Here is a 19,646-nt window from a genome sequence, read left to right as displayed (position 1 = left end):
CATGAACAAACTAATCCCTGAATCCGCACTGCAACTCCCAGTAAAGATGAGATCGTTGCCGCAATTAAAGCACTTTAAAACAACAAAGCCGTAGGACTAGTTGTAATTCCCCCAGAGCTTTTACAATCAGTGCCAACGTCATCAAGTGAGCTGCTTCATCCGCTCATAAAAGATGCCAGGACCACCAAAAGCTTCCCCCATGAGTGGAAGAAGGGAATTATCGTCAAGCTCCCAAAAAAAGGAGATCTAACAAAGTGCGAAAATTGGTGAGGAATTGGTAGAACCTGCCGTTGCCAAAATAGTTGCGAAGGTCATACAGGAACTCATCAGCGAACACCTTCAGGCCACACTTGACGCCGAACAAGCAGGATTCCGAGCTGGATTCCCCTATATTGATCATATCAACACCCTGCGGATCATTATTGAACAGTGCGTAGAATATCGATAACCAATACACTGGCTGTTCGTCGACTTCGAGAAGGCCTTTGATAGCGTTATTAGAAAGTATATCTGGTTAGATTTAGGTAGGGAGGCATCCCAGAAAACTAATTGCTATTATTAAAGCAACATATCATGTTTGCTTAATATTTGATCTCCATCAAATTACAACAAGTGTGGAGAGAGAAGCAGAAGTTGTGGGGCTGAAAATTAATTCCGGCAAAACAAAAAGGATCAGCCTCGGAACCAGACCATCCTATCAAATAAATATTTCCTCGCAACCGGTGGAAGAAGTGGAGAGCTTTCAATACCTTGGAAGTATAGTTTCCATCGAAAGCGAACCGAACAAGACGTCATCTGACGCATCGGCAAAGCAAAATCGGCGTTCGGTATGTTGTCGGAACTTTGGAGGAATAACACTATCAGCTTAAGAACAAAGCTAAGACTGTTTCGCACAAATGTCGAATCTGTACTTCTTTATGGGTGCAGCACTGGGAAAATTAGTTCAGCTATTACAAGAAAGCTGCAAGCCTTCGCGAATAGATGTCTTCGTAACATCCTAAGGAATTTCTGGCCAAACCGTATATCAAATGAGGTCATTCAAAGAAGGACATGCAATGGATTGGACAAACGCATCGAAATGGTAACGACTGCATTGCAGGCCAAGCAAGGCAGTGAAATCCACTCACACAAGAAGGAAGAAGAGCTGGACGATCGGGAAGTACATGGCGAAGGACAGTCTAGGCGATTTATTGAATATCGTTTGATAACCGTGTAGTTGCGCGTTACGGACCCAAGATGTAAGATTAAAATTTAAAATAAAAATTGTTTCTTTTCATTTCGAATTTATCCTCAATAAACGTCCTTTATATAACCCCAATATGGCGGGCGGCTTGGCAACTATCAGACTTTTTGGGTCTATAGGCCGAACTGTTTCTGCCCGTTTGTTTTTTCTGAGTGCAATATCATTTATCTATCTTAATGACTGCTTATTGTTTAAGACCTAGCTGCTGTCCCTCCTTGACTTGAGAAAAATCACTGTACGTTCGTTGGTAAACTGACTTGATGTTCACTATCCATGATTAATGATTTTTTTTCTGAAGCAAAAATGACGCTCGCTACACAGGTTCCGATCCGAATGCGAAAGGTGCGACGACACGGGTTGCAGAAATACATATCTTATGTTTTTTTGTTTTGCACTTACAACAACAACAAAAACAGCAAAAAAAGGTGTCAATAGCTTTGAGCTGAGGAGATACTCTATCGATAAACTTACACATAATTGTGTAACGGGGTATTATCTTTCTTCTACTATATTACGCATTTGTCAAAGGTACACGCGACCTTTTTCCTCCGTTCATTGATTCGTTTGCATTTGCATCCATAAGATACTTTTTCACTTTTACTTCTTTCCATAGCTGTGACTACGAGCAATAGCTAAGATAGGTTTGCATTTGCATACTTTAAGTTCGTCGAGTGTATTGATCTGTGATTACCATGGTTTCTGATGGCAGTTCCATTTCTTCTTTTTTTCGTTTTGTATCTTGAAGATCCCATGATGGATAAGATGTTGCTGATGATGATGATGAAGACGATGATGGTACAAGATAAAGATACAAATGTAAATAATTATGCAGCAAAGACAGACTGACAGACGGACATAATACTCCAGAGCAGAGGCAGGGAACAAAAAATTCATTAACCTCTTCTTCTGTACTCGAAGTCGAACATGACTGCAAGAAGAGAAAGTGCGTGTGAGTAATAATTATTGTTTATTTTTCTTTCTTCTGTACTTGTAAGTTTTTTCACTGTAATATTTTAGCGTAATTTATTCACTCTGCACAATGCAACACACACAAAGGATGACTGTGACTTTTGTGGTTGAATTAAATAATTTGTTTCATTTCCCACAATGCAACTTGATCGCACAGCATAAATAAAGTAGAAGGGTTTAATAGATCACCGCTAACATTGACAAGATATCGGAATAAAAGGCTTCACGGTAAACGGGTTCCCTTTGGAGGGTGTGTGACAAAAGACGAAATGTATGCGCATTTAGATTTAAAATTCGAGGGATATTTTGTCACACTACCGCACCGCACCGAACCACAATTCAAGTTCAATGTCCAGAACCAAAAATTACGGACAGCCGAGACATATGCATGCACAGGTATTCCATCCATACAACAGGTGGTGTGCTGCTAGTGGAGAAATTTAGGCAAATGAGAAATTACACTGCAACAAAAGTGTCGATGTTTTAAAAACGAATAAAATTATAGGTGTCCAACAGTTTGATAGCCCTTATACAAATTTGTCTACAAGTTTTTAAGTTATGCTTCCAAAAGACAACGTTCCAATTCTTTGGCTAAATTTCTTATGACATTCCTGAATTGTTTATATAACTTTTAATTGTGGAAACTTTTAAAAATATAACAAAAATTATCACAATAATTGATTATTAAGTTCTCATTTTTGTTCTATACTGTATTTAAGTCCAAATTTGTAAAACCCTTTTAATTTGTCATTTATTTCTTATTTCAGTTCAAACTTACAATCACACCCACATCTTGTCTTGAAAAATGTACTTGTTTGTATAAAAATGTTCATTTATTAAACCGGGTAAGTCAAAAACATCTATTGATTTTAAAATTCAGAATAAGTAGTCAATGTTATTCAAAATTATCATAGTCTTATGTTAAGAAAAATATTTGTTTTCTTGTTTCGATTACCATGTCAATATTTTAGTAACGTCTGAAGCTATTATAATTTTTTGTTTCAAGTAAAAATTTACTCCGACGGAATAAAAATCAAAATTAAGTTCTTTCAATACTAAATTTCATACAACTTTTAAGTATAATATATATCTTCTTTCGGCTTAAAGCCTCCTCAAAATGAATCAATAACAATATTGTCCACTACATTATTTTGAACTCATTCAGATCTTCACCTAGTAAGTTCGACGACCTAATCCATCATCTACAATTGAAAAAAAATGTTCAAATCACAATCCCTTCCAGGTCTACCCGCAAAAATAAGTGACTTTTAACAAGCGAAACAATTAACTTTTATATACAGATGGAAACAAACACCGATGACGGCGTTAGTTGAGTCATTATCTCTGACGGACTTAGTCTCTCGTTTCGTCTTCCCAATCAATGTAGTGTGTTCTAGGCACAACTTCTGGCCATCAAAGAAAAAACAATTGACTTTGTTCCAATAAATTTACTAATAGCCCGAAACTGTCGATCATCTCTTGTGGAGATAGAGGAACAGTTCAACATTTACCTTATCTGGGTGTCGGTTATAAAGAAATGCTAGAAAACTACAAAGCTGACGAATTTGCTAAAAATGGAACAACTTTACCATTATTGGGCAAAAAATTTAACATCGGTATACCCTAGCTTATAAACATATGCTAAAATACCATAAAGAAAGCGAACAAAATATATCACGACTTATCTGTCAACTTATAGTCAATAGTTGCCTGCTTCATGAGTAGGCATATACTTTTTCGCTTATAGCTCCTAAAAATAATTTTTTAAGAAATCTGCATTGATGAAAAAGAAGAAAAGACCACCAATTATTGGTCTAAGTGTGCTGGCTTTTCCGTCGGCAGCCACCTTAACCTAACCTAACATTTAAGTTAAATCTTTTTTAAAGTTCTCAGCTGCTAAAATTGGATGACCCAAAACTTCTGTGATTTCATTTTAAAAGGTGTTTTTTTTTTTTTGTATTTAGTCTAGAAGTGGTTGTAGTTTTCATAAAGGTTGTAAATATCTTTGGTTATTAATATTAAAAGTACTTAAATAACTTTGATAAGTGCAAATTCAATGAAATGGTTCGTAAAAAACTTTTTAAATTTGCGAAGCCCACATTTGAAAACCTTTTGTTCCCATAACTTTCTTGTTAGACGAAGTTGCTTGTTTTCTTCCTTCTTTCAGTGTATGTAGATTTAGACTACCGACATTTCTAGATACAACACCATATGCTAAAACAAAGCATGACACTCTTTAAATTTGTGGTTTAAATAAGTTGTTTGCTCTTTTTTTGATTGGGTTTTATTAAGAACAAAGAATTTTCTGGAATAATTTCGTTATGCTGCAAAGGAAGTGCATTGTTTTTTCACCTTGTCAACACAACTTGCTAGTATTTGTAATATGCCTTTAGTTAACATTTTTTGAAAAAAGGAAACGAGGGAGTAAAGTGAGTAAAGTGAGTCATCTCACGTCACCTTCATTATTCAAAGGTTCAATGTTATTTTTAGAACCATGCTGTGGGAATATTATAAGGTTGTTTTTTGTGCAGTCATTTGGAGAAGAAACTACTCGTATCTTTTTTTTTGGGGGTTAAAATTTCGTAAAAATAATTTCAGATCATTTTTTTCATTAAATAAAATTCAAGTAGGCAGGTAAACAGTTTTTCTATCTATTGTAAACCAGGTGGAGATGGCCTTTGGTGAATTGTTTTTATAAGTTGTGTACTTAATTTTTGCAGATGTTAGATTTTATCTCTGTTGTGGCACATGCCTTCGAAGTTCTTGCAAACTGGGGGATTTGAGTTGAAGTTGTATAAAAAAGGTGTTACAGAGCTACTTACTACAGCCATGATGACATGTGGCACAGAAGTGTGATAAAGATAATTAAGTCGTTTTAGTGTTAAATTTCAATTTAAAAGAAACTAATTTTTTTTCTTGTAAAAGAGCTGAACAAAAAAGAAGTGGTATTGCATTTTATGTCTTTTTTTTAAGAAATTTACTCATGCTTTCTAAAATTAGAATGAAGATACTTACATCTAGAAATTGTTATGTGTAAGATCATTCCAAACAAATTTATATTTTTTAAAATTAGTAAAAAAGAAATTATTAAGAGAAAAACAAGTTTTTGGTATTTTGTAAGTGAAATCAAGCATTTATATAAAATAGTAAATGGAAATTAAGAAGGTTGCGAATTTGTTGCAAAGTACTTCATACTTAGATACATGTTTTTGACAAAATTTGAATTTTTTTTTAAGCAAAAACAAAGGTCAAAATATTAACTAAAAGAAATTATCTATATTTTGACTAACCTGGTTTTTCTAATCAATGCTAAGATAATTTGTGAATTTTGTATCTTTCAAAACAATACACATTATTTTAGTGAATTAACTGGGAGCGGGTGGCAATGCTGTATTCTCAAAAAATGTATGGTCAAAATTCTGTAAAATACAGTATAGTTAATATTATTGAATATTGAAAATCATTATGCTGTGTTCTTTTTTCCAAATTTTGTATTTAAAATTATTGTAAAAAGGCTGAATAATAAAAATCGTGTTGATACTTTTTTACAGCACTAATACAATTTTAAAGAAATACATACATACATTTTGAGTTACAGTATTTTGATCATAGAGTATTTTGTACATATAAAATATTTTGAAATACAGTATTTTGAGATACAGCATTCTTAACACAGTATTATGAGCCACACATTATTTTTACCCCAACCCGAAATAACTTTGGTGAATTGACTCCAATAAAAAGGTATATATTTGAGATAGTAAAATTTTTTAGCAATGAGGAAGGAAGTTGAAAATTGGTTTGAGCAAATCCAGATTTCTTAAAACGAAAACTTTTTTATGAAGGCAATTATACATATTACCCGTGTTTGTTGGAATATCTATCAATAGTATAGCAGGATTTTACACGAATAACAAAAACCACATGTTAATGTAGTAGTCTACGAACAAACCCCCTCCTTGAAGCAATTTTTAAATGAACTTTTTTTATATAATCTCAATTTTCAGATGTTTTCTTACCATTTCTTCTTTTTTAAATCTTGATTTTTACAAAACTTTCTTCTATTTGTGTTTTTTTTTTATTATTCTGACAGGTCTTCTTTCAGTTGTACCAATTTTTAAATACAAAAAGCTGGCTACTGTCGATGGGTTTTCTTGGGAATTTTCTATTATACCATTTATAGAATGCCAACAAAAAACACGGGTATTAGCTTTTAGCTTCCCAGGCGAACAAATATGTTTGAGGTGGAATATTTTCCGGTTCAAACTTAAAGTAAGGGTAAATGACTGAAAGTTTCGAAGGAATGGAACTGCTGCAAAATATAATTTCAGAAGCCAAAGAACGCCTAAATGAAATTGCAGTAGAAAGACAAAAATTAACAGCTAAGAATGAGTCAGCAAAATAGGTTTGCTTTTTTTTTAACACAAACCAAATAATACTTAATTAAAATAATTTATTACTAAATTCAAATCTCAGCTCATGATTTTTCCATCACGTTAAATTTTTGAAATATAACGTTTAAGAATGTTTAGAATAAACTAAAAGTATTATTTAGGCTAGGCTATTCAATTACTTCAAGCTCGCTTCAACACAACATGTTAATGTAGTAGTCTACGAAAAAAACCCCTTGTTTTTTTTAATGTAAGATTGTTTGGTTAAAACTCTGAAATCGTATTGCACAGACGCATTTTCTTGATTTTAATAGACAACTATTAAAAATCAGCTTACCCGATTTCACCCCTGAATTCTGAATTTCGCATTTTTTTTTTGGAATTTCTTGATAAATTATTCTGGCAAATATTCAATTGTATCAACTTAAAACCGAAGTAATGTGGATAGTTTTTTGGCAATTTCTCACTGTACTATGTATGGAATACTAAAAAACACGGCAATTTTTGTTTCAAAAATATGAAAGAAAAAGAGGCTGGTATGCGATCTACAGTGATAATATTCCATTCGTGTCCATTTGTCTATACTCCTACCTAAAAGTCTTACAAAATATTGAAAACAACATTTTCTGTTTAATAAAAAAAGTTTGAAATCAATATTGCTTCTTAAGTTACTTGAGTCGAAAATCGGTATTTTTGAGTTCTTAGTTGTTTTTGTAGGTTTTAGTTTCTCGTAAACAAAAGATTTGAGTTTCCTTTTTTTTTGAAAAATTAACTTAAAAGTCAACAAAAATAAGTGTGATTCAACATCTGTTTTTGTTCCCAAAATATTTTTGTCGAAAATGTTTACCAATTTTTAATAGGTTTTTATTTCGGTTGTGTTTTTTCTATGGAATGAAATAATTTCGAAGTTAATAGCTTCACTGATTCTCGATATATTCGGTTCCAAATTCAGTTTTAACAATGTAGTGTAGTATTTCTTATATTTTTTAATAAATCAAAATGGTAATTTGATTTCTTTTTAAATTTTACCAGAAGTCAAAAAGGTTATTATTTGACACATACAAGAAAGTTGCATCATTCCTTGAGATATGGTTGACTAAATAAGGTACCCCCGCCGTACGAACGTTCTCTTGAAAAGCTTTGATTTATATTCAAGAAATGTCAAAATTTTCGGACCGATTGCAATAACATCCTATGCTAAGTTTAACAATAAAAAAAAAACTGCTGAAAAGTACGTTGTTTCGGGCTTACAAAAATGTTATGTATCTGCTTAAAGCACAGAATCGTTGGTATATTTCACATACATTTTGACCACACCAGATATCGAAATGATCTTAATTCCAAAATGTTGCTAACGCAAATTCTGAACAATGAAGTCAATAAAGCCTGTGTAAATTGTGTGCAACTAACTGTCAACTCACTTACTTATTTGCACTTTACTCAACCAAATCTTGTTTAGTAAATATGAGTCAGACGTCAGCAAGAAATTGACCGAAGTGAAAAAATCTTAGATAATAATTCTAACAAACAAGGTGGACTCCATAGTTAAATCCCCTTTCATATTTTAAATGATAATATTATAAAATGTTCATCAAGCAAACTTGGTCATAATTAGAATTTAATCAATTTAAGTTTTAAAAAACAAGTATAGGCAATAAAATACTATGCCAATATTAGGCATGCACCTTGTATGTATAACATCTGTCGTCTGTCCCCTTAGTGGTCTAAAATCTTAATAGCTTGAAGGTCGCATTCGCATTTGTAGTTTTTCCACCGCTCACTCGCTTACCATAATATTCATAAATGTATTTCACAGTTTTGTTTTGCTCTTTTAAAATTCGGATTTCTATGATCTTCCGCAATTTGTTTTACATTTTTTGAAACCTATTAGGAAACACAATTTTGATTGACACTTCGACAAAGTTAGCCAATTCATTTTGTCTTCTTTTATTTTTGTTGTTGGTGATTTGTCTTTGACGTTTGATGATGAATTTATTAAGACGGCTGATGAGCAATTAAGCGTTATTTTGCGTGGGATGCTAATTTTGTAAAGCATCCATACATATTCAAAGCTATCTATTTTATGTTAAAATGACAAATAAGAGTTTTGAAACTGCTACTGCAATCTTTTTTTGATACTTATTAATCACTTAGGTATTAAGCTTTATATTATCAAGCCTTAGGCGGATGGCCTAAGTTTTGGAAAGTTAATTGACAGTTTAAAAATGAGTAACGCAATATTTGGATTTTTGAATAGTATGTGGATGTTTTTATATTCAATTAATCAAACTTAAGAGAAAATTGTCGATAAATTGAAAGTTTTTTTTTTATTTATAGAAATTGCAAGTGAGATGTGCAAATTAGGTGAAATCATTTATTGTTATTGAAATAATACGTAATTTCAAGGTAGGTCGTATGTTTATAATTTTCTCTGAACATACCAATGTCACAATTACTTAATAGACATTGAAATCATTGGGCTTTTTTTGTCTTAAAGAAAAGAAAGTGGGTACCAATGTTAACGTCTTCGTTAAAACTGTCAACTCAAAATACTTATGTCAGTTGAAATGGTATAAGTATTCACTCCTTAATTCGTTACGACTCGCTGTTTCCTTTTGTAAACATCGATCTAGGTACTTTTTCGTTTGTGAAGAACTTAAGTCCCAGTCTTGCCTTTTTAAATATTAAACAAAGCTTGAGTTTAAGTAAAAAAAGATTGTTTTGTGCTTGATTGAAATTTACAACATGATCGACTAGAACTATAAAAAATTAAGACAGAGTATTCGTTGCTAGTGTAAGAAATTAACAATAATGGACCAAATACACTTCCTTGTGGAACATCAGCAAATACTTCAAAGAATATCTATCCTTTAATTTATTTGAGATTATTTGTATATATAAATTTATCTTCTTCATAAACAATGCGGTTTTAGATTGTTTACCTAACTTTTATTTCCACGTAACTTTTGGCTACCAATTTAGAAAAATGTGACGCTTCAATCTGGTTAGTTTAAATCAAATTATTGATTTCTTTACATTATTTCAAATTATTAAAATCAATAATATCAAAGAACAAAAAGGGATGTATTAAGTTAAATAATTTAAAAAATTACCCTAATAGAAATTTTACTCAAGATACAAAAGTCTAAAAAAACATAAAAATCTTAAGCTTGTGTCCAAAATTATTGTTTTCCAAAATATCTATATTTTGAAATAGCGAAAAAACAAGAACTTCTTGCCAAATCAATTACAAGAATTTCACATTAAATTCCGATTGCTTCACAAAATTTGTTGTAATTTAATAAATCTAAAAATGTCAGAGAGTTTAAATTTCTCAGTTTACCAACTCAAATTACCAACTTCGATCTAAAAATTCTATCCATCTGAAATATTGCCTACTTCTTGCAACAAACTCTTCTCAATTTAACTAGAACGTCATTACGCAATTGATAATATCACATTTCACCCTTTCTCAACACACAACAACAAATTTGAAAAACTCACAGTCCAGCGACATTCCATAAAATCACACGCATAACGCACACCGGATTTATGAAATCACCACCTCTTGATACGGACATCAACACCCTAACGTCTATCATAACAACCATCATTCCACCTGTCGCGAGTCAGGGGCGATTCCTCATAGTTAGCTGGTTTAGCGGCGCTAAACCAAGAATTTTAGAATATATATAATTTTCTAATATGTATATTATTTGGTAATTGATTTACTCAACAGCTAACTATAATGTTGAATAATTCAGTTGTAGTTACATTATATGCAACTTTTCTACAAATCTTCATTTCATGAAATAAAACTCGCATACAATAATTTATCTTAAAGCATTGGGCTTTGGGCACCGCAAAAATTTCCGCTACCAAATTTCATACATTACACACACACAGATTTATGCACACATTCGAAAAAAAACCCTATAAAAATAAACAGAAGGGTGAGCGCAAATAATAGCGATAACCCGGCGAAGTATACGACACATTAAAGGCACACAACTGACACAAAAGAAAAGTTGCACGAGTCGCAACCATGAGTTTGATGTCTCCATTCTTTATAAATCGTATGGACTATGTGAGGAAAAACAAGACCGACGACGAATCGAACATGATCGTCGAACACGGCGAAAATTCATATCATATCATTTTCAAAAGGAGAAAATTGTGTTATCTATTTTCATTTGTGTGAAAATGAGGTTTGCTAGCTAACTTGACCCAATACTACGACAGGAATATGTTCGTTGTTTAGCGCTCTTTTTAGAGATAATACTGATTTTTGTTGTCGATGCGTGGGGGGGGGGGGGGGGGGGAAGGAGAAAATGGAACACAGGTGGTGTTTAAGTTTAGTAGGCTGATTTTTCAAATGTTAAATAAGATATAGTTTTTGTATGAAAGCGTCTTGAAATAGTGTTTTATTAGTTGAATATTGGATGTGTTACGATCGTTATGATTTTTATGTTTATATTTCTTATTGCAATTATTATTAACATAATTCAATACCAATTCATACATGCTAGAGGGTAGGCTACTTGATTTGTTTAAAACAGCTCAAATCAAAACAAGCATTTAATTTTTAATGGAAGACATTTTTTTAAATAACAGTATAGTACCTACTTACAACTAAGAATTATAAGCGGGCTCAAGTGAAACTATTAAGTCAAAATTTGGAAACAAATGAATAAAAATCAGTTTAAAGTGTAATAAAGTATCAACAATACATACATTTTTACTTGCGACATATAAGAACTATGTACATATATGGCGAGTATTGGTTCCGTAAAAAAATTCGAACTCGAAATTTTAATCAAACAAGGCATTAGAATGGTAGTGGGTGGGTCCCCCACTTGCATCCATCTGTCTGTCTGCCCTCATCTCTACATTTCAAACTATTCTGTCGATTGAGTTCAAAAAGGAAAATTAAGGTTTTAAGCAGATTCGCTTTAGGCCTTTTTTTTATTTTTTTTTTTCTAAGAGTAAAAATAACAGTAGTTCCATACAAATGCCAAAAATCGAATAACCAATTTTTACTAAATTTAACCTTAATTTTTTTCTTAACTTAATTTCTTGCTATAGAAAAATAAGGAAATATTTGGCAATTTTTGCTCACTGTCTAATTAGAAGATGAAAAAAGAAAATCAAGAAATGATAACATGCTCTCGAGTAAAATAAAATATACAAAATTGTTTTTTGAAATAATAGATAACTTACTTATGTAAATATTAGAAAGATTTTCATCATTGGAAAATCTGAAGTATTTTGATTTACTTAATGGAAATAAATTAAGTAATTATTCCAACAAAACTAATTTTCCGGAACCATTAATACGCAATTTAATAGAAAACTATCCAGATATATTTGAGTTCATGGTATTAAAAAACGAATTAACTGTGTTTTATGAAAATATTCAATGTGTACAGCCAATGACCACCTAAGCTGGATCTTCAAAGATGATAACCCCACTAGATGTCTTGCTCTGGATAGAAGAAATGTAGCTCACAGTTTTGAGCAAGTTTACAAGCTTTCAAAACTGATCTCCACCATACCAGCTTCAACGGCTTCTGTGGAGCGTTCCTTTTCAGCTTTGAAAAGAATAAAAACGTATCTTCGAAATACGCAAGGGCAAGACCGTTTAGTAAATTTAGCACTTATCTCTATTAAGAAAGACATTTTAAGAGAACTCAAAGAAAACGTTAATTTTTATGATAAAGCCATAGACAATTTTATAAAAGTTGAGAGGAGAATTGATTTTATTTACCGCTGAGCAAATTTTTTTTTTGTTTTAATTTAAGACTTTATATTTCGTACGGAGTTTATTTTTGTGTTATTATCTTTTGTTTGTGTTGCACTTTATTATTTTTTTATTTATTTAAGTATTTATTGAACTATCGTTTTGAATAAAATGAATTATTATTCTTGAAAAAGTATTTTGATTTTCTAGAAGACCAGTAGCTAACCCTAAAATTATGACCAGGAATCGCCACTGTCGCGAGTTCATATTGAAAACCTTACTTTTCTAGTATACAGCGATACCTTAAGCCAGCTGCTAATTAATCATCAAGCCCTATGTTATGCTACTGTGTGGGATTTTGAAGAGTGCTAAAGTAGCCAAACCTGAAGACTGACCAATTTTCCACACCTGACGAATTCCATCACCGCTGACCGGTGGGCCGGGGTGAGCCGCATTATACCTAAACATACTATAGGTATGCCGTATACCTTCCACTTGATAACTAATATATTAGAAACTCAAAGAGTAACTTACCGTCTTGCCTGCCTTGGTATAGATTGTGTCCAACAGACCGGAGCTTTGTGTGACTGCTGATTGCGACTGGATTTGTATGTGAGGTCTCCGTATTCAGACTTCCAAACCTGTAGATTCCCTTCAGCCGGATAGAATGTGTATAGGCTGTTTGTGGATGCCATCAAGTGATTCGATCGAAGCTCGATGAGATTCGAAGTGGACGATGAGGTGGATGAGGAGGAGGAGGATGGTGCGAGGAGGGAGGAACTGGACAAGGGTTGTAGCAAGATTGTTTGGGATAATGGCATGTTTTGACTTTGGCTTCCTCCGAGGGCGGGGGTGAATTTTGTGAATTTATTGTAGCTCAAGAGCCGGTCAGTGGTGCCTTTGTAGAGCGCCACAACTGGCTCGTGCTTTAGCAACAAGCCTTCGCGTTGCCTAATTGCGTCCATGGAATGCGATCGAGAACTCGAACCGACCGGAATCATCATCATTGGTGGAACGCCACCACCCACAGCGCTGGCGCTTGCAGGAGTAACCGCGTTAATCGACGTAGGCAGACTTGTTGGGCCATTACCGCCTGAGGGGGCAATATTACCAACCGCCGACAATGACGATAGCGATGCCGATGACGACGCCGCACCCCCAGCTCCATTGGCAGTCGCAGCCGAAGCCGCAGATGCCGACGATAATGATGGAGTTGGCGCTGATGATGGAAATGAAGATGTCTTAATGATGGCCGGTGCTAGGGCGCGTGTCCGCGAACGTCGATAGCCGACGTTACTGGCGTTAAATCGATTATTCGTGCTGTGCGTTCCTTGGCGATTCTTCTGATATTGGTACTGGAGTCGATTGCCAGGAGTGGCATTGGCAGAGGAGATGGTGGGTGGCGATGACGACGACGATGATGATGATGCTGATCCTGATGCAGCCAAGGGAGAGGCTGCTGTCATTGGGCTGGGATTGAAATTGCTGCTGCTGTTGCTGTTACTGTTGCTGGTGGCGCGTTGTAATGCCGCCAATTTGCTGTCCAACGACGTCAATGAAGTTGGCCTGATGTTGTCTTTGAAGTATTTCTCCGATTCCATTATATCACCTTGGCGGTTGCGGCGTGAAATCTGAGCACGCAGTTGTGGGACATCATGATGATTATGATGAAGATGATGATGCAGAAGATTGTTTGCTGCTGAAGCTGAAGTTGAAGAATGTTGATGGTGATGTTGAAGTTTGTCAACTCGATTTGATGGTTCATATGATAAAGCGTTCGAGGCGGATGACAGTTGGGCCAAGGACATTGATCCGATGCGGTTGTCATTTTTGGGCGAAGACGAAGGGGATGATAAGTGATGCTGTTGTTGTTGATGTTGGTGTTGAAGTTGTTGCTTTTGCTGTTGATGCTGCTTCTGGTTATGATGGGGTGGTAGAATCTGTTCAGAGTCTGTGGATATGCGATCCGGATCGCTTTCGAAACCTTCGTCGAGGGATCGAGTTGGGCTGAGAATTGGCTTCGAATGGTGCTCTGTATGTTTTGAATCCATTTTTTTTTTTTTTTCTAAACAAATGTAGAAAAGTGTTTGTGTTTTTTTGTGGTTTCTAGATTCACGGGGCTTGAGAAAATTTCAGGGGAATTTTAATTTATTTCACTTGATTTATATATTTTTTTAACAAAAGGTTTTCATTTGAAATCCATGGAAAGCATTTTCAAAACGCACAACAAGATACCACCCTTCACACTTAGATACTGTATCTTTTTCACTTCAGATAATTTTGTATCTTATAAAAAATCACCGAATAGAAAACCGAAAATACACGAATTCCCGCAATCAAACGGAAGAAAAAATTGTGTTCAAACTTTTTTTTTGCTCTCGAGAAAAACCCAGTAAATTTTAGATAGGTTTGTATCTTTTAGTCTGTTCGGTGCGACTAACTGATTCATACTAACCGATCCGAGGAATGAATATCATCTGCTTTACCTCTATAAAGTTGCACCACAAACAACCGCCGCGCAGCGAAGATAGTGATGAAGAAATAAACAAAAATAAATAAAAAGAGTTAAAACTGTGAGTAAAAAATTGTTGAAAGTATCTTTTGCTCTGGCGGCAGAGTCGTAGAGTAGAGTCGGAGCGAGTCAAGTCAGGTGGTGGTTAGGTTTAGCTTATGATGATAATGGTGGTGGATTTTTACTCTCGCATTACCTTAGCTTATTGTGGCTTTTATTTAATTTTTTAATATTTTGAATAGGAAGCACCTGACTTGAGTACTTACACTCATTCATGGAATTTCCACTCAATTTTGGTGGTCGATTTCGGGACAATACTCAGAGACGAGGAGTTATTTTTCGTTTTTAACTGATAAGAAATGTGACTTGAGTTTTAAGGAAACTTTTTATATCTAAGATAATATGAGGCATGGAAATAATATTTGTCAATTATTTTTCCTGTCACAGAAAATTCAATGAGAGAATAAAAAAACATTGCCTCATGGGTGAAAATAGGCCACATCAATGAAAATGACGAAAAAATATTTAAATGATAAAACGGATGCATTTTAATGACCTAATCAGCGTAGATAAGATAAAGACGTGCTATTTATTGGTTGGCTTGAATCCTTGCGTTAATTGAAATTTAAAAGCCTTTAAGCCTTTATTCTAAAAATTAACGAGATATCTTAAATAGTGTGTCCTCTTTAAAACCATTGGCTACAACAGCCATATTATCAGTTATTTTTGATTGACAAACATTTTTTCGGAGCTCAATTTTGGATATTGATTTCACTCTTACCGCAAAGTGCCATAAGTGCCTTTTTTTTACGAACACGTAGACAATTTCAATGTGTTGTTTAATTTGAGGTTATGGCGTAGATTTAACTTGTCACATGTCAAAAGATGAAATTTATCCAAATAGCAAGTTATTCCGAATTAATCTTTTTGTTTTTCAAAATTAGGATTGTTTTAAGACTACACAAAGGATAAAATGTTTAAGACATGTACCGCAACATTGCATAAGCAAAGTGATCCAATAAAAGAAGTAACATCTTGCGTTCTAATATAGCTTAACCTTAAACCAATTACGAGCAAACGTTTTCAAAAACTACATAACTTAAAAGGCTCAGCAAAATAATAAAAGACAGAAGGCTTATGCTAAGCTATTAGTTGGGATTTAATAAACATTCCACGTAAACCAAGTACATCGAATTACGAATATTATGGAACAGGTGCTTGAAGGAAAACAAGTGTGCTCGTCTATATTCCTTAGATGTTGTTCAAGCCATTGTAAAGGTTTGGCACTTGAAACTTGAGTTCATACTACATACTCAAATGGTATGTTAGAAACTGATGTTTTAATACATCAAACATATAAAAATTAGTACAATTTTATAACGATAAAATAAACTAAGTATTTAAAAACAAAGTATCAAATCTCAACTTTCAACACCCCCACTAGATTTGTATACTTTTATACCAATGAGAGTACAACAGTTGTTATGTTTTGTAGCAGGGAGTCCTTTGGTTAGAACATCTGCAGGCATCTCTTCAGTTTTCAAATGTTCTACTTTTAATTTATTATCTTCTATAAGAATTCGAATGAAATGATGGCTTATATCGATGTTCTTAGAACGTCCGTGGTAAACGTTGTTTTTAAATATGTTTATTACACTCTTGTTATCGCATTGCAATATAAGTTCTTGATTCCAATTAATTAGTTCCAGTTGATTAGTTAGAGAGCGACAGTAGGTTGTTTCTTTGCATTCCACGAAAAAGGTCTTGGTATTTAAAGAGATAACCTGTAGTTGATTTTCTGTCATATGAGTCACTAACCCAGTCAGCATCCGAAAATCCTTCTAAACATTCTTCAATGTCTCGAGTGTATTCTAGCTTATAATTTATTGTTCCTTTTATATAACGGAAAAGTCGTTTAACCGCTTTCCAATGAGATTTTGAAGGATTATTATTAAATCTTGATAAAGCCCCCACTGAAAAGGATAAATCTGGGTGATTTACTCGTGCTGCATATAAAATGCTTCTAATAGCTTCTTAATATGGAACGGTTTTTTTTTTTGGGTTAATATTTAAGGATGTGGATAGCGGATTACAATCCTCCATGTTGAATCGCTTGAAAATATTCTTTAAATATGTCCGTTGGTCTATCCATAACTTTCCCATTCCTCGATTGCGAGTTATTTGCATACCAAGCACAAATTTCTTCGTTAAGTTCACTTTGCAGGAAAGCAATCAACAACTATTTGATCGATATCTAAATCGTACAGCCAAACTTAAAAGTACCCTTACGACGGGAGAAAATATTTCTTGATAATCGATCCCTTGACGTTGCGAATACCCCTTTACGACCAATCTAGCTTAATATTTTTCGACATTACTACTTGCATCTTTTTTCGTCTTAAATGTCCATTTAGAATTTTTGCCTTTCTTTCCTTTTGGTAAAGAAACTATTTCCCAAGTGCCATTTTTCAAAAGAGCTGTATATTCATCGATCATTGCGTCTTTCCAATCAGACATAGATATGTTCGCTCTACATTGCCACATCGACTGTCTTTGGATCTTCATCATTGTTGCAGGCCACGTACGATAGATAACCGTATCTTTTAGGTAGATTTCTTACTCTTATTCCTCTCTCAGATATGATTCCTTCTGAAGATTCTTCAACAATGAAATCATCTTGGGTATCCAAAAAACTGTTTTCACTTGCCGTTTCGTCACTTATTTCGATTGGTATTTTATTGCTTGAATTCACTGATGGAATTTCATCTTCATTCCCCACTGAATCATATCCTGTAAAAATATCACAATAAGATGTATCGTTTGTCTCACCATCTTTTGGAAAAATTTGCTCATGGAAAACTCCGTCTCGACTTATAATGACTTCTTTTTTCTTAACGTCATAGAAGCGATATGATTTTGAGTGTGTGCAGTATTATTACTTCTTTTCCTTTGGCATTGAGTTTCCTCCGCTTTTTTTTTGGAATGTGAATAACTGCTTGACAACCGAAAACTTTAAGATGCTACAGATCCACTATTCTTCCACTCCAGATTTCTTCAGGTGTTTTTTCTTTTGTACCTTTGCAAGGTGTTCTGTTAGTTAAATAAACTGCCGTATTTGCAGCTTCAGCCCAAAAACGTCTGTGTAAACCAAACTCGATGAGAAGACAACGCGCTTTTTCGATTATGGTTCTATTCATTCTTTCTGCCAAACCGTTTTGTTGTGGAGAATATGGAACCGTTGTTTTATGTTTAATGCCTGCATCTGCTAGAATCTTCTTCATCTTAAAATTGCAATATTCCTTTCCATTGTCGCTTCTAATGGCCTTTATTTTGTTACCAGTCTGATTTTTGAACTCAAGGAACTTTTCCTCTACCTAATTCTTGCTTTTAATAAAAAACGCAAAACTTTGAACACAAAAATCTGTGTGTACTAATTCTAATATTGATTCTGCTCTAGTACCAATTGAGTTAAACAACAGGCGCGCCATTTTACCTTTGATACATTTGTAGCAATCGATTTATGTACTATCGCTATCAATATTCTGCACCACTTTTGGAATCATAGCTTATGTGGTTTCAATACTTGGATGTCCAACAACCTTGTGCCAAAGTTCAAAGTGTGAAGCTACATTTTTTGTAACATATGCACTTTGGTTGGGTTGTCTGTTGACCAAGCTTGCAACAGAAACTGACTCTTTACGATAAAGAACAACCCAAATTAATCTTAAACAATAAGAAAATTGAAGATGGGGTACCACAAGGAAGTGTCCTAAGGGCCAACCTTGCATCTTTATTTATTGTTACTATTAATCAATTCTTTATTTCTTAATTAAAATTGTTAAACAGTATTTATGTACTAAAGAATAGAGATCTGGAAATCTTGCTGCCTGCCTGATTCGACATTCAATAATGAAACAAAACACATACATACACCAAGATAAATAAACTTAATAATTTATTTATAACTAACAACATTGAATAAGTTGTCAACAAAATGGAATATAACATAAGACATAAAACATAATACAATCTTGCAGATCGATGGTAAAACAGGAGGGTGAGGGATAAAATTAAGCTACAAGACTTCAAATTGCTAGCTTTGGGCGACAATTAATTTTTGAAATATTTCGTTTCTGATAGAATCTGGTGATTGTTGCCATTCATCCACATTATGTTTTTTATTCTAGTGCATACCAACGCTTTGATGGCCTCCTTTTATAATGATACTGCAATATTATGGCCAAGTTGACCTGTTGCAGAAACTACTCAAAAATTTCAATGTAAAGTCGATGAAGTAAGTGTTTTTAGAGGTAAAAACGGCCTATCCAAAAATAAAACAAAATTGACGCATTTGCATTTTACAAACAAAAACAAAAATTATGCTCCAATTTTTATTAACAGTGCAGAAGTACCTTACTTTAATAATGCCAAACACATTGCAATGATTTTAAACTCAAAGCTTAAATCGAATTGAGACGATCTTAACAAGTCAAGTACTGAAACATCTTTGAATACATGGCATGTAACTATGATGAGATCTTTATTCGGAAATGAAAAAGACTGATGGCTTAAAGCCATAGGAAAGTGTTAAAACTATTAACTTTCCCTCAGTAAGTGAATTATAAATAGAAAATATAAACTACTTTTGATAGAGTAGTTGATGTCCTTAGAAGCCCAATGGCAATTCAAACCATATCAAAGTTAGCAGTTGTTTATTTTAAAATTCTAAATTTCCATTTTTCCATCAACTAAAACATAACTTCTATGCTACTTGTTCACTTTTTAAAGCCT

At 33.7% G+C, this 19,646-nt stretch overlaps 1 protein-coding gene across 1 annotated transcript in view; it reads right to left on the bottom strand.

Moving 5' to 3' along the window:
• The window catches only part of LOC129938963 (uncharacterized protein DDB_G0271670), a 132,116-nt gene extending 117,161 nt beyond the window's left edge, over positions 1-14,955 (bottom strand). The window contains exon 1 of the mRNA XM_056046807.1: positions 12,878-14,955. Within this exon, the coding sequence (XP_055902782.1) occupies positions 12,878-14,394 (1,517 nt within the window). The 5' untranslated portion in view covers positions 14,395-14,955. The remainder of the gene's footprint in view (positions 1-12,877) is intronic.
• Between the last annotated feature and the right edge of the window lie 4,691 nt (positions 14,956-19,646).

This window comes from Eupeodes corollae, chromosome 1, assembly GCF_945859685.1.
Source record: "Eupeodes corollae chromosome 1, idEupCoro1.1, whole genome shotgun sequence".
NCBI classification, from domain to species: Eukaryota; Metazoa; Arthropoda; class Insecta; order Diptera; family Syrphidae; genus Eupeodes; species Eupeodes corollae.
The sequence above is the reverse complement of the archived record's forward strand: the minus strand, read 5'-3'. Positions and strand labels throughout refer to the sequence as shown.